The sequence below is a fragment of the Rhinopithecus roxellana genome, chromosome 4 (genome assembly GCF_007565055.1).
Source record: "Rhinopithecus roxellana isolate Shanxi Qingling chromosome 4, ASM756505v1, whole genome shotgun sequence".
NCBI classification, from domain to species: domain Eukaryota; kingdom Metazoa; phylum Chordata; class Mammalia; order Primates; family Cercopithecidae; genus Rhinopithecus; species Rhinopithecus roxellana.
The window spans coordinates 131593102-131608922 of record NC_044552.1 but is presented as its reverse complement, the minus strand read 5'-3'; the positions used below and the strand labels follow the sequence as shown (position 1 = coordinate 131608922).

The following is a 15821-nucleotide window of genomic DNA, read 5'->3' as shown; positions in this document are numbered from 1 at the left end:
TGAGATGGAATTTTGCTTTTGTTGCCCAGGCTAGGGTGCAATGGCACGATCTCGGCTCACTGCAACCTCTGCCTCCCGGGTTCAAGCGATTCTCCTGCCTCAGCCTCCCAAGTAGCTGGGATTACAGGCATGCACGACCATGTCTGGTTAATTTATATTTTTAGTAAAGACGGGGTTTCACCATGTTGGTCAGGCTGGTCTCGAACACTTCACCTCATGTGATCCACCCACCGCGGCCTCTCAAAGTGCTGGAATTACAGGCATGAGCCACCACTCCTGGCCTCTAATTTTTTTTTTTTTTTAATCTATGCAGATACTACTTTCCCCTGCCTAACTCACAAGATTGTGAAGTTAAATTAATGTATTTTGGAAGGGATTTAAACTTTTTACAATTATTTTTCAAATATAAGGTGCCAGTATTATTATTTAATGTAATGTTTAAAGCTTGTTCAGTGTCTTCCCAATACAAAATCAGCATCAGAACTGTGTTTCTGAACAGCGATTGCCATTAATGGTTTTGAAGTGTAGAAAACATCCTCTTAAAATATATTTTTAAAATACTATGATATATTTTACAATTAAATGAGTTACCTGAAGAAGATTGACACTTGTTAAATGTTACAGTTCTCCCACTGCAGAATAGAACTATCTATTTTCTTAAATTTTTTTTTTTTTTAATTCTAGCATTTTAAGATTGGTATAAATTAGAACAGAAAAAAATGTTTTTACTTCAAAATTATGTACTTTTAAGAGTGGAATAAATATTAAATCAGGAGTTCTTAATCTGGGGTTAGTAGTTGACCTGAGAACTCCCTAGAAATTAGCAAAAAAAGCTGCCCATATGCACATTTTTGTGAAGTGTGGTCCCACAGCTTTCACCACATTCTTAAAAAGATAGATGACCTTAAAGTTTACAAACAACTGGCTGGGCGCAGTGGCTCATGCCTGCAATCCCCCCATTTTGGGAGGCCAAGGCTGGTGGATCACTTGAGGTCAGGAGTTCGAGACCACCTGGCCAACATGGTGAAACCCTGTTTCTACTGAAAATACAAAAAATTAGCCAGGTGTGGTGGCAGGCGCCTGTAATCCCAGCTACTCAGGAGGCGGAGGCAGGAGAATCGCTTGAACTCGGGAGGCAGAGTTTGCAGTGAGCCGAGATCGCGCCACTACACTCTAGCCTGGCGCAGAGTAAAAAACAAACAACAACAAAACAAAACAGAAAAATAAGAAAACAACAAAAAAAGAAGTTTACAAACTACTAAATTAAAATATGATCAAAATTAAAAACCTAGCTTCTCTATAGAGCCAGGGGCTGACAATCTTGGGCCCAGCCTTTGGCCTCCATGGGTACCCAGCCTCAGGCAGCTTGGCACCATGCCACGAGTGCCCAGCTATGTTTCATCCAGGAAAGCTGCACCTGAATACATGCCTTGTTCTCCACTTCATCCAAGCAAAGAAGAGATCCTACAAACAAGAACGTGAGTAGCCTCAGGTTCAAAAAAGACGGGCTGCATTTTATTCACTTCTCACTTCCTCGCACCCAGCCCAGGGCCTGGTGACCACCACACATTCCATATGCTTCATTAAATGAAATAAAAGAATGGCAGCCCCACTCTCCTGTTAACTCACCTAAATATTACTCTACCTCTCTGAACTTTGGTTTCCACATTTATAAAATCGGGGCTGAAAATAGAACCTTCCTTGTGGGACTGTTGCAAGGATTTTTGTGAACTCTACCTCACTCTATAAATATAAAGACCCAGAAAATACAGAGGCTGCTTTTGTGCAGCTACTTCTCAGATGTGCCCAGATATTATCAACATTTTAATGGCTAAAAAGGCCATGCCAGCTTTCCCACTGTGATAGTCTTCTGTTCAATACCGCAAACATCCTAAATTACAGGCTTGTTCATGGGACTCCATAAAGATATTCTTCTTTTAAATGAAAGAAAAAGCAGTGACAAAACCATGTGCCCCTAAGTCATTTCCCGTTTCCTGAAATGGCTCAGGTGCAAATAAGTTTGCTCACCACTGCCCTAGCTGGCTCAGAAATAAATCATGGCTCTGCTGCAATCTTCATTCTTGACATTGAACATTTGTTTGCTTTAGCAGCTGGTAACAAAAGGACTTCTCCTGGTCTCACATATGGAGCTAATAGCTTCCTTGATATATTAACTCTTCAAGATTAACACTCACACACTCTAATTTCTGTAGACAACTAAGAAAATGAAGAAGCTGGAAAAGGACACAGCCACATGGAAAGCCCGATTTGAGAACTGTAACAAAGCTCTGTTGGACATGATTGAAGAGGTGAGGAAGTTTCTCCCTTAGCTTTAATCCCCTCTGTCTAGTCAATATATTCATACTTATGATACAATTATAACCTGATAATAGTACAAATGGTTATGTTTGAAAAGGAGCTGAATTTTTGGTGGAGGGATGTGACATTTTAAATTGTAATAAATATAAAAAGAGCAAAGTTCATTTAGAATCAGGTCCAGATTCACAAAGAGCCTTGTGACCCTAAGTCACATCCTTACCTGTTGATTCAGTAGCTATACCCAGGGCAGCTGTCCCCTTTAAGGGCTGTGAATTCCTTAAAGGTAGGATGAGTGTCTTACTTTACTTTGAATTTTCCCAGTGTCTGACACATAACAGGTGCTGAATAAATTAATCAGTTGATTTGAATACACTGCAAGAAGACACCAGCCCAAGCGTCCAGTGCATGTGCTATTTTCTAATATAAACAGATATAGAGAGATCTCTTTTTAATTCCTCCAATAGAAATTTAAGTACTGATCTCATGTCAGGCTCCAAGTAGATTTTGAGAGTCCAAAGGCAGAGATACATGGCCCCTGATCTGAGAAGTAGGGTTTACAGGTGAAGGTCTCTCCATGTATAACAAGTGGGAAAAAAGGGTCTCAAAGGGAAAGAGTAGCTAAGAGGTGGGGTAAAGGAGTGAGATAATTAGGAACATTTTCATGCACAAATACACAGACATTTCTCAAAGAAAAAATTGAACCATTTGAGCAGCCAGCATCATGAATTAGTATGTGGTGAATTTTTATGGTTATAATTACTGTTCTAACAATTCTTCCCAAATTGTAACCAATTCCAAAGAGATATACTTATTACTCATCAACATAAATCAAATGGCTGCTGGGATTAGCACATAGTAGTTTATTCATAGAATAGATAAGGAAGGCATTGCTGAGACCTAAGTCCCAATCCATCTCATTTATCTTGCCACAAGTCTTGCTTCTACCTTCTAAGTCTCAGAAGCAGAAAATTCATCTACTCTAAGATTTGAGAGGCTATGGACCAAAGCAGAAGGAAGCCTGACTATCTTTCCTTCCCAGTGAACAGGCTATGGTGATTAAAAATCTACCAGTCTAGTACACAATGCCAAAAAAAAAAAAAAGGAAGTGATGTCCATGACCAAGCATCTCTTCAGCCCCTACTCTGTGGCCAGGTCCCAGAGCCTAGTAGACAAATTCTAGGAAAAATAGTTTTGCTTGTTTCCAGAGAGCATCCTGGACATTTTGCTTATCATGTCATTTCGTCTGTGCATGTATGTGCGTGTGTTTTCACATCACAGAAAGCACTGAGAGCTAAAGAATATGAGTGCTTCGTGATGAAAATTGGGAGGCTAGAGAACCTCTGCCGTGCTTTACAAGAAGAGAGAAACGAACTCTACAAAAAAATCAGAGACACAAAAGTATCTGGAAAGGATGACCAAAGTCAGCACACCTCTGATGAAGAGCCAGAGTCAAACGTCTCTGTGGATCAAGAGATTGACGCAGAGGAGGTGAATAGTGTCCAAACTGCTGTGAAAAATCTGGCCACAGCCTTCATGATAATTCATCATCCACAGTCAACCCCGCATCAGTCCAAAGAAACCCAACCCAAAATCAGCAGTTCTCAGGAGAGCAGTGATGCCGCTCTCAAAGAGCCAGAGCAACCCCCTCTGATCCCTTCACGGGATTCAGAGAGTCCCCTGCTTCCCCTAACTCCTTGGGCTGAAGCCGAAGAAGGCAGTGAGGCTGAACCTCCTTCCAAGGCTAGTAACTCGCCTGCCGGGTTGGAAGCACAAACCCAATGCGAGGGTCTCCCTGTTGGAGCACAGGCTGATCAGCAGTCCTGGAAGCCAGAGGCAGAAGCTTCCGGTCAGGCCCCACAGGCTCCCACCGAGGCCTCGCTACCGGAGATGGAGGCAGATGTGCCTACTCCAGCATGCACAGTTGAAGAGCACGTTGCAGCCATGGTGCCTGCATGCGAGCCCAGTAGGCAGCCCCCACCAGCAGTAGCAGAGGAGCTGCCAGTAGGGGCCTCAGCTGGGCCTCAGCCGCCCAACCTGGCTGACACCAATCTGGAAGGTGTCGACTAAGCCTCGCCATGCCTTCAGAGGCTTCTTCCTGACTCTTTGCATCTTCAGCATCACAGATTGTTTTCCGAAAAAGGCATTAAGGGCTAGAGATGTCAAATGTAAGAGAATTAGGATCAAGTCGTTTTTTAATGTTATGCAGAACACATTCATTCAGGCTTTGCTATTTGTTGCCAATTTGTAACTGATTTGAAGGTTTTCTATTTAACACTGGTTGACAGTATAATTTTCCCAAAGGGCAACAAAACATCAGATAGCAAATTTATATTACCTTTCTGTTAAGATAATACTTAATTAAATTTGTTAATCACCAGTAAGATTTGATGTTTAAAGACTTCTACTGCAATATATAAATACTGAAAATGTGATGTTCTGCTTATCTGGATATATAGTTTAATAAGTTCCATAGTAATTTATGGATGTCCAGGTTACATTTAAACTATACATATACATAATATATACATATGTGTGTATGTACATGTATATATACACATATGTGTAGATGTGTGAATATGTGTGTTTATATACATATATACAGGTATATATTTTATATATGATTATATAAATGCATTATTACACATACATTTCTCTCACTAGAGCGTTTTTCTCAGTGCAGAATATTTAGATGCTAATCAAAAAATGATCTCTTACTTGCACTTGGGACTATGGTAGACTAATGCTCTATAAATCCGAAGTGAGTTTGGACCATAAGTATTTAGGCTATCATTATGTTGGGCAAAAATAAGTAACCCAATGGTAGATAAATGAATTCAACCAGCCGAGCAAATGACAGAAAAGCAGTTAGACTGCAATCTGTGCAGACAGTATGGACAAAGATGGCCACAAGGGGCCCAAAACAGAAAAGAGAAACACAAGCTCACCTCTTGGCGGCTGCTTCTCCTATACTTCTCAGTCCATTGCTTTGCCGTCCCCTCATGTGCCAGGGCGTCCCAATCCAGGCTTCCTGCAAGGAAAGGGTTGGAAGTAGGAAAGGGAGCTAGGGATTGAGGGGTTAAGGGACCTCACACTAAGACGGGGCTGTGCTTTGATCCCCTGCCTCTTGCCCTACCAATGTCTCAAGACAGAATATTCATCTCTTGCTGTCAGACCCAGCCTATATTCTAAAAGCTTCTTCTGATCCTTCCTTCCCAATTTCTCCTTTGCAGTAGGAAATTACACCCAGCCCTCATCTCAATTAATGCTAAATAAACCTATTGTTTTTCCAAAACAGAAATCTACACTGGGTCTCAATATCAGTGATGAGGCTTACAAACCAACACGGTTTCTGCCATGAGGATTTCTCTTTAGACCAGAGGTACAAAACAAAAAACCAATGGATTTTAATCAAAATGATTTGAAATATAGGTGAGGATTCAAGAGAAGGCAAAAGCTAGAAACACTTGGGATTGTCAACATGAGTATTATATTAACATTGCTTGATAAGAACCTCTAATGATACTGATATCACTGAACCTCTAATGATACAACATAAATTACCTAGGGTAAAGGATAGCTGCAACAATGAAACAGGAAAGAAGAAAGGGAGAGAGAGGAAAGGGAAGGAAGAAAGGAAGGAGGGAGAAGGGAAGAAAGAAACAATGTCTAACCCAACTGTATCTTAAAAGTTGAACTCAAGTAGAAAAATGATAGAAACAAAATTCTCTAGTACTCATCCAGGAAACCATTCTTCAATGTTGCATGTGGCTGTTTGCCAAGGCACACAAAGTGCTTGTAGGCAGCAACCATATGCTACAAGAATTGTAAACTGCATACAGTTTGTTTGAAGTAGACAGTGAGGATAATAACAAAGTTGCTAGGCAGGAAAAAAAAAAATTAGGAAAAAAGCTTGTCGCTATTTGAGAATCTGTATATTTTTAAAGGCTTAAAATATAACCACAGGGTATCCAGCCAAATTCAACATTATTGCAAGTCTTAGAGATTTAAACATTCATTTGATTCAAAGCTAAATATTCACCATAATCCAGGAGGGTCTCCTTCCCCACTACAGAGGCAGAACGTCCAAGAATGGAGTAAGATTAGTCACCGTAAAGTCTCAGTCTGAATGTTTAGCAAGAGAAACAGGCAGGAGAGGAACCCAAAGGCAGTAAATCAAATATTCTAAAACCCAAAGTTCATTATTTTCATCCAAAAGACTTTCACAGAAACACATTACTCACAGCCATGTATATCTTGGACAGAGTTTCAGATGGAATGACTTGCCTGAAATTTGTAAAGCTTAATATAGGTTTTGGGGGAATTATTTTAATATTCAAAGAATGTTTTATTATAGTCCTTTGTGTTAGAATTTAGCCTTACTAATTGTAACAATAACTCATAAAGTTCTAAATGCAGAAGGAATATCTGTTCTTTATCAAGTGTATGTAACTATTTTTTAGAAATGCCATCTACTTTCTAGAAACACTAAAGTTATTGTTTTCTAAATTAAATAACTATAATTTATATATCAATTAAAAAAGGTACTTCTCTTCCCAAATTCTCTAGTAGTCATTTTATTTTTTTAACTTTCACCTATTTTATTTTATTTTTATTTTTGTTACTTCTATGCTTCAACAATACCTAATGAAAATTATGGTTTTATTCTGTAGTTAATTAAGTTTTTGGTCACTAAATAGAATTATGTGTAGCCAACACTTTGAAAACATTGGAGTGTGTGTGTGTGACAGGGAGAGAGAGAGAAAGGGAGGGAGAAATAACAAGGAGGCTACAATGAAAATCGCGGAGGCCAGGCACGGTGGCTCACACCTATAATCCCAGCACTTTGGAAACTAAGGTGGGAGGATCACTTGAGCCCGAGAGTTCAAGACCAGACTGGACAACATAGTAAAATTCCCAGCTCTACAAAAATTTTTTTAAAAAAATTAGCCAGACATAGTGGCACACACCTGTGGTCCCAGCTACTTGGGAAACTGAGGCAGGAGGATAGCTCAAGCCTGGAAGGTAGGGGCTGTGGTGAGCCATGATCATGCCACTGTACTCCAGCCTGGGTGAAAGAGTGAGACCCTGTCTCAAAAAAAGAAAAAATGTCACTGAGGCCTGCAAGAGAGAAGCACTGGAAACGGAGTGCCTGGGGCTAATAAGAAAACAAAACCCGGACTCCTCTGCCTGGCCCTGCAGTGCTGGCGGACAGTTCTCACCCGGCTGATATGCTTCTCAGTACCAACCTCCCATGAGACCACGTTCCCACAGGCTTTTCTGCCGTGTGTCCTCCTGGAGGAAGAGAGGAAGCATAGAAGGTGTCGGTGCCCTTTTCCTCTCTCTAGCCCTCCTGACTGCTCCAAGAATTTCATCGAACAAGACTCAAAGAGACCCAGCTGCTCTGCCTTTTGATTCTTCTCTCACTGACCTGGGAGGGGCTTCTCAAACACCACATTTCCTAGCATGCTGTGAGAAGAGGATTGTGAGCTAGGAAGGGAGAAAAGGTAAGACCTGCCCGTAAGGCTGATTTTGCTCCTTTTGGCCTGATATTGACTTACACTTTTTACATACCCTCTTTTTGGGGATTATAAAAGTAACATGTGTTCATTGTAAAACTGATGCTGCTTTTCAGTAAGACCAACAAGAAACAGGAGAGGGAGATGGTTTCAGGACAATTTTCCCAGCCGGTTCTCCTCTAACCAGTAGTTAAATCCAGTATTTGGGAAAGTAAAATTATTTATTTATTTATTTATTTGAGACGGAGTCTCGCTCTGTCCCCCAGGCTGGAGTGCAGTGGCGCGGTCTCGGCTCACTGCAAGCTCTGCCTCCCGGGTTCTCGCCATTCTCCTGCCTCAACCTCCCGAGTAGCTGGGACTACAGGTGCCCGCCACCACGCCCGGCTAATTTTTTGGGTTTTTAGTAGAGACAGGGTTTCACCGTGTTAGCCAGGATGGTCTCTATCTCCTGACCTTGTGATCCACCCGCCTCGGCCTCCTAAAGTGCTGGGATTACAGGCGTGAGCCACCATGCCCAACCAAGTAAAATAATTTAAAATGTAAAGCATTTGCTAATGGAAGATGTGAAATGAAAATAAGGACTCTGGCCTCCGAAGTTCATTCTCATCATAAACTGGCGAGGAGGGTTTCACAGGCAAGTGGGGCATAAGGGTTCAATTTTCATAAGGTTTAAATAATTTCCATTTCTGTATTTTAGAACTTGAAAATTAAGGTTCTACATGAAAGCATTCTGTTGGAACAGAAGCTTTCATGTGATAATAATGATTTTTCTCAGCCCTATTAAGTTGTATCCTCAATACTGAAGTTAAGTCTCTTTGGTGGTATCTCTTGATAAAAGTTCTACAAATGCTAGCTTCTGTCACATGTGCATGTGAATGCAAACACACATACATATACATTAATACAGAGGTATAAAATTTGACCTAAGTTTATTTCTGGTCCCATAGATGAGTATTTACGCCAATATTTTCTTTTCTTTCTTTTTTCTTTTTTTTTTTTTCTTTTTTTTTCTTTTTGAGACTGAGTCTCACTCTATTGCCCAGGCTGGAGTGCACTGCAGAGGTTGCAGTGAGGTGCGATCTCGACTCACTGCAACCTCCACCTCCCAGGTTTAAGCAATTATCATGCTTCAGCCTCCTAAGTAGCTAGGATTACAGGCACCTGCCACCACGCCCAGCTAACTTTTGTATTTTTAGTAGAGACGGGGTTTCACCATGTTGGCCAGACTGGTCTCAAACTCCTGACCTCAAGTGATCTGTCCACCTCGGCCTCCCAAAGTGCTGGGATTGCAGGCATGAGCCACCATGCCCGGGCTTACACCAGTACTTTCAAAGGACACTTAGTATTATCTTTCCTGAAAGAACAAACTATAAAAAAGAATCGTTTCCTGTGTGAATAAGGATATTTGGTAGAAACATTTAACTAGCAAAATAAACCTAGAAATTCATTGATCTATGGCACAAAAATTATTCACAGAAGCTACTTCACCTTGCCAGGAGATTAAAAAAAAGGATAAATTATTTCAACAGCACAATCAAGCTCGGCTAAACCCAAATGCAAGTCCTTCTTCCTGCTGGATTTCAGAGCCCGAGATTTCTATTCATGCCAACATCTATTCCACTTTGACTTTTTTTTTAAGTGATATAATGTTCAATTACCTCATATCGTAACTAAAACATACCGACGTGTAAAACTCATTATTTCAGAACTGACAGTCAGTTGATGACATTTTATGTCAAATAACACAAAAACTGCTTGCTAGAAGCCAAGCAAGAAGACATTATGTTACAAGGGGAAAAAAGGAAATATTTTCAATCTGATAGCTATTGTATCTATTATATATGTATATATGTGTTATAGGTAAAATATCTAGAATAGACACATCATTACATCATTTTTTTTTTTTTTTGGACGGAGTCCCTCGCTCTGTCTAAAGGTGCTGGAGTGCAGCAGCTTGATCTTGACTCACTGTAACCTCCGCCTCCCACGTTCAAGCGATTCTCCTGCCTCAGCCTCCGGAGCAGCTGGAACTACAGGCATGCGCCACCACACCCAGCTAATTTTTTGTATCTTTAGTAGAGACAGAGTTTCACCATGTTAGCCAGGATGGTCTCGATCTCCTGACCTCCTGATCCACCTGCCTCAGCCTCCAAAAGTGCTGGGATTACAGGTGTGAGCCACCATACCTGGCCAATACATTACATATTTTCAAAAACATGTGAAAGAGTTCAAATCTATAAGCCATTATATACAGTGTAAGACCTTAAGTTAAGATATGACATGTAAGATAAAACCGTAGGACTATTAAGAACAATGAAAGGAAGAGGGACATAAACTAGTGAGCCCTTTTGGGGAAGCAGAATAGCAATAAAGTCCAACCCATGATGACCTTAATACACTTTAACACCACAGCTCCAACCTGGGGAATTTTTACAAACAGGGTTTGTAGGGTTGCTGCCTTGTTTTCTGATTTGTGTTTCTTTTGGAATAATAAAAGTGGTCAGGCACAGTGGCTCAGGACTGTAATCCCAGGACCTTGGGAGGCCAAGACGGGTGGATCAGGAGGATCACTTGAGCTCAGCAGTTGTAGATTAGCCCGGGCAACAAGGCGAAATCCCACCTCTACAAAAATTACAAAATTAGCCAGGTGTGATGGCAGGCACCTGTGATCCCAGCAACTTGAGAGGCTGAAGCAGGAGGATCACTTAAGCCTGTGTATTAGGTCTATTTTCACACTGCTATGAAGAAGTACTCGAGACTGAGTAATTTATAAAGGAAAGAGGCTCGACTCACCATTCTGCATGGCTTGGGAGGCCTCAGGAAACTTACAATCATGGCAGAAGGCAAAGGAGAAGCAGGTGCCTTCTTCACAGGGCAGCAGGATGCAGTGAGTGCAAGCAGGGGAAATGCAGATGCTTATAAAACCGTCAGATCTTGTGAGAACTCACTTACTATTGAAATGGGAAAAGTGCCCTTATCCCCATCGCAGGGCATGTGATGGGGGCGTGGCTTGCTTCTTTGGTGCCCTACTGCTCGTACCCCTAGGGGAGCATGCAGAAGGGCAGGTCGTGGAGAGCGCTGACCCCACGGCAGCATCTAGGGTTGAGTGTTTACAGCTCTGGAAGCCCCAGTGGGCGTGTGTTACAGTGCACTCTTTCAGTTTAGCCATCTGCAGGTGGCTTGCATTAATCAGCTCAATTAGACTCTCTGCCTTATCACAAGGACAGAGGGCTTTCTGTCTCTCGGGTTCTTACCTTAGTATACCAGAAAAATTGGATCATATGAGGGCTTAGAGAATAGTGCAAAGTTTTACTGAGTGGAGGTAGCTCTCAGTAAGGTGAATGGAGAGGCCAGAAGGGGGAAGAAGTGGGAAGGTGGTCTTCCCCTGGAGTCAGGCTGCCCAGCATCCAGACTCTTCTCTGACCATTCCCGGCCAAATTCCACATTGTTCCACTGTTGATGGCCTACCAGCATTTGCTGGTGCCTGTTGGTGTGCTCTTCTGCTCCTCTGCTCTTCTCGACATCCAGCTGCCTGTGTGTTCTTCCACCGATGTGTCCCTCTTGACATCCAGCCACTGTGCCTGCTAGGGTGTCAAAGTTTTTATAGGCACAGGATGGGGGGGCATGGCAGGCCCAGGTGGTCTTGGAAAATGCAACATTTTGGTGTGAAAACAGGAGTGCCTGTCCTCGCCTAGGTCCCTGGACACAGGCCCAAGGGAATATACCCATTCCAAATGGGAAAAATGGGCCAAAACAAAGGGGCTACAGGCCCCATGCAAGTCTGAAATCCAACTAGGTAGTCATTAAACCTTAAAGTTCCCTAATGATCTCCTTTGACTCCATGTCTCACATCCAGGTTATGCCGATGCTACAAGTGGGCTCCCATAGCCTTGGACAGCTCCACTCATGGCTTTGCAGGGTGCAGTGTCCTTCCTGGCTGCTTTCACTGGCTAGCATTGAGTGCCTGTGGCGTTTCCAGGCACATGGTGCAAGCTGTTGGTGGATCTACCATTCTGGAGTCTGGAGGACAGTGACCCTCTTCTCACAGTTCCACTAGCCAGTGTCTCAGTGGGGACTCTGTGTGGGGGCTCTGACCCCACATTTCTCTTCTGTACTGCCCTAGTGGAGGTTCTCCATGACAACTCTGCCCCTGCAGCAAATTTCTGCCTGGAAATCCTTTGAAATCTTGGCAGAGGTTCCCAGACCTCAATTCTTGACTTCTGTGCACCCACAGACCCAATACCATGTGGAAGCCACCAAGACTTGGGGCTTGCACCCTCTGAAGCAATGGCCTGAGCTGTACCTTGACCCCTTTTAGCCACTGCTGGAGCTGGAGCAGCTGGGATGCAGGGCACCGTGTCCTGAGGTTGCACAGAGCAGTGGGACCCTGGGCCTGGCCCACAAAACGATTTTTTCTCCTAGGCCTCCAGGCCTGTGATAAGAGGTGCTGCTGTGAAGGTCTCAGACATGCCCTGGAGACATTTTCCCTATTGTCTTGGTGATTAACATTCAGCTCCTCGTTACTTATGCAAATTTCTGCAAAGTAGGCTTGACTTTCTCCCCAGAAAATGGATTTTTATTTTCTTTGACATTGTCTGGCTGCAAATTTTCTAAACTTTTATGCTCTGCTTCCTCTTGAATGCTTTACCCCTTAGAAATTTCTTCCACTAGATACCCTAAATCCTCTCTCTCAAGTTCATAGTTCCACAGATCTCTAGGGCAGGGGCAAAATGCTGCCAGTCTCTTTGCTAAAGCATAGCAAGAGTGACATTTACTCTATTTCCCAAAAAGTTCCTCATGACCATCTGAGGTCACCTCAGCCTGGACTTCATTGTCCATATCACTATCAGAATTTTGGTCAAAGCCATTCAACAAGTCTCTAGGAAGTTCCAAACTTTCCCACATCTTCCGAGCCTCCAAACTGTTCCAACCTCTTCCTGTTACCCAGTTCCAAAGTCACTTCCACATTTTTGTGTATCCTTATAGCAGCACCCCACTATCTTGGTACCAATTTACTGTATTAGTTAATTCTCATACTGCTATAAAGAAATACCTGAGACTGGGTAATTTATAAAGGAAAGAGGTTTAATTGACTCATAGTTCTGCATGGCTGGGGAGGCCTCAGGAAACTTACAGTCATGGCAGAAGGTGAAGAAGAAGCAGGTACCTTCTTCACAGGGTGGCAGGACAGAGTGAGTGAGTGCAACCAAAGCAAACACCAGACACTTATAAAACCATCAGATCTCATGAGACTCACTAAGTCCAGGAGGTCGAGGCTGCAATGAGCCATGTTCCTGCCACTGTACTCTAGCCTGGGTGACAGTGAGATACTGTCTCAAAAATACATATATATATATATATAGTAAAGGCATTCTCTTCTCTTATAAAAATAATAAAATTACATAATAAACATTCAGAAAATAGAGAAAACTTACTCATAATTATATCACTGTAATGTAACCACTGTCAGCATCCAGTATATAAAATAGTATATTTTAAATTATTTGAATGTGTTTTTAAGTTTAACATTATGTTAGTTTGGCTTTTAGGGAGGGCACAGTAGTACAGGTGAGAATTATAGCTACTAGTAGGTACCAGATTTGAGTGTTTACACTGTGTAGTACAATTTTATATATTTCACTTTATCATGAAAACATAGAAGCATATTACATTATTTGTAGAATAAACATGACCATGTAAATACAAATACCCAGCATTCATACATGTTGTTACAAAGCTTTGCCACACATTGTACTTAAACATTTCAACACACATATACAGGTTTCCTCATAAACCTCCTGGACATGGGGCAGAGCAAGATATTTAAACTCAACACAGCTCAAAAAATACATAAGAGACCAACTCAGGAAAAATATAAATGTGGCAAATAACAAAACAAGAGAAAAAGTCAAACTGTTTATGAAGTGACAGGAAAGATATGATAATACCATAAATCATAGCACTGGCTAAAGGTCAAGGTTCTAAAACAAATTCAAACATTTCAAAATTGGTGAGACAGTTAGTGGTTTTGTTGCTCTAGGGAAATGATGGTCACCAGCATTAGCTGTTTCATACCTGTTAAGAAGAGCAAGGATAAAAACTGTCATGAACCTGAGAGTGCTCTAATATAGCTACCAGGAAGATGTAACAAGCCATAGAGTATTCAGAAATCCCATATACTAAGAAAATGTCAAAGTCAGAGTTCAAATTTATAGAACTAGTACAACAGGACTACTTTAATCATATCTAAAGTCATGAGATTAAATATATATTAGATGAGAGTACTACAAGTATAATATGGTTTGGCTCTGTGTCCCCACCCAAATTTCATCTTGAATTGTAATCCCCATAACCCCCAGTGTTGAGGGAGGGACCCGGTTGAATGTGATTAAATCATGGGGGCAGTCTCTCCCATGCTGTTCTCATGATGGTGAGTGAGTTCTTATGAGATCTCATGGTTTTATAAGTGTTTGACAGCTCCTCCTTCATACATGCTGTCTCTGGCCTGCTGCCATGTAAGATGTGTCTGCTTCCCCTTCTGCCATGATTGTAAGTTTCCTGAGGCCTCCCCATGTCCAGTCCTAGCCATGTGGAACTGTGAGTCCATTAAACCTCTTTCCTTTATAAATTACTTAGTCTTGGGCAGTTCTTTAGAGCAGTGTGAGAACAGATGAATACACAGTGTGATACCATAGGCCAGATTTATTAGAATGTAGTAAATGCTCTATGCAAACCAGTATAATTCCTCACAGTCAGACTATTGTGATGCTCTGAGTAAAGAAATTCATGTTCAATTCATTTGTCTTCTTAACATTCTTATCAACAAGTTATTCCTGGAATAAAATTATCCAAGTTTAATCAAGGATAGTACTCATCCAGGAACCAGCCTATTGAATGCTTAGTCCCTGCTCTGCTGCCAACTAGCTGGGTGACTTTGGAGAAATTGCTTAACATCTCTGGGCCTCAGTTCACTCACCTATAAAATGAGAACCTCAGACTAGAGATTCCTTACTAAATACATAAGGATTTTGGTGTCTCCAATTAAAATCTCAAGAGACTATGAAGTTTCCCCACCTCCAGGGAGGGTTTTATTCTATGAGACCTGCACATCATTTGGGTTGTTTCTGTTAAGTCAGGAAAGAAAAAGGAGACAAGAAATTACTCATATAATTTCTTTTAAGTTTAAAAATTAAATAGGGAAGGATGAAGGATTTATTCAATGTATATTGAGGGCCTTCTCTGCATGAGGTTCTGTGCTAGCCCCTGGAATGACAGTCATTACAAGGCTAAGCGAGGGGTTTCAGGACCACCCAAACCTTGACCCTGTCTGCTCCAGATCAGAGCATCTTGTTGCGTGACTCAGGCCTGAGGACTCCCTCCACTTCCAGTGCTAGGAACTCGGCACCATGGGAAGGGCCTGGAAGAGACTCTGGGCTGTCTCATTCACCCCAAAATGTTCAGCAACTGAAAAACAAGAAGGAACCCCCTGAAAGCATGTTTATGACAAACGATACCCAGATCTCCAAGTAGAGACTGTAGATTCTTGCTAGAGAATCAGGGTTTTATGAAATGTGTGTGTGGTTATTTGTGTGTTCATGTAGTTATGTGTCAGTGTGTACTTGTGTGTGAGGGTATGTATGAGTATTTGTGTGTAAAACATGCCAGCGTGTGTAATTTTCTGGGAGTGCATTGTATGTATGTAGTTCTGTATGAATGCTTGTAGCTGCATGTGACTGTATTTATGCATAATAAAAGTAATGGAGCCTATCTAAGGGTGATGGTTATATGCAAGTTTACAATGTTTATGTGTTGGGGCTGGGAACTGAAAAGCGGAAACACTGCAGATGTAATTTGAGTCATGTGGCTAACTACTTTTTCATAGGATCACATCTTGCTGCAGACTTTTGCTTGCTCAACTAATCCTCTTTTGCTTACAGTGTCACAAGGCTCACTTTTTTTGGCTTCTGAACAAACAGGCAGGTGTGT

At 41.7% G+C, this 15821-nt stretch overlaps 1 protein-coding gene across 1 annotated transcript in view; it reads left to right on the top strand.

Moving 5' to 3' along the window:
• The window catches only part of TXLNB (taxilin beta), a 52210-nt gene extending 45333 nt beyond the window's left edge, over positions 1–6877 (top strand). The window contains exons 9-10 of the mRNA XM_010379521.2: positions 2214–2309; positions 3598–6877. Of these exons, the coding sequence (XP_010377823.1) occupies positions 2214–2309; positions 3598–4386 (885 nt within the window). The 3' untranslated portion in view covers positions 4387–6877. The remainder of the gene's footprint in view (positions 1–2213; positions 2310–3597) is intronic.
• Positions 6878–15821: the final 8944 nt, after the last annotated feature.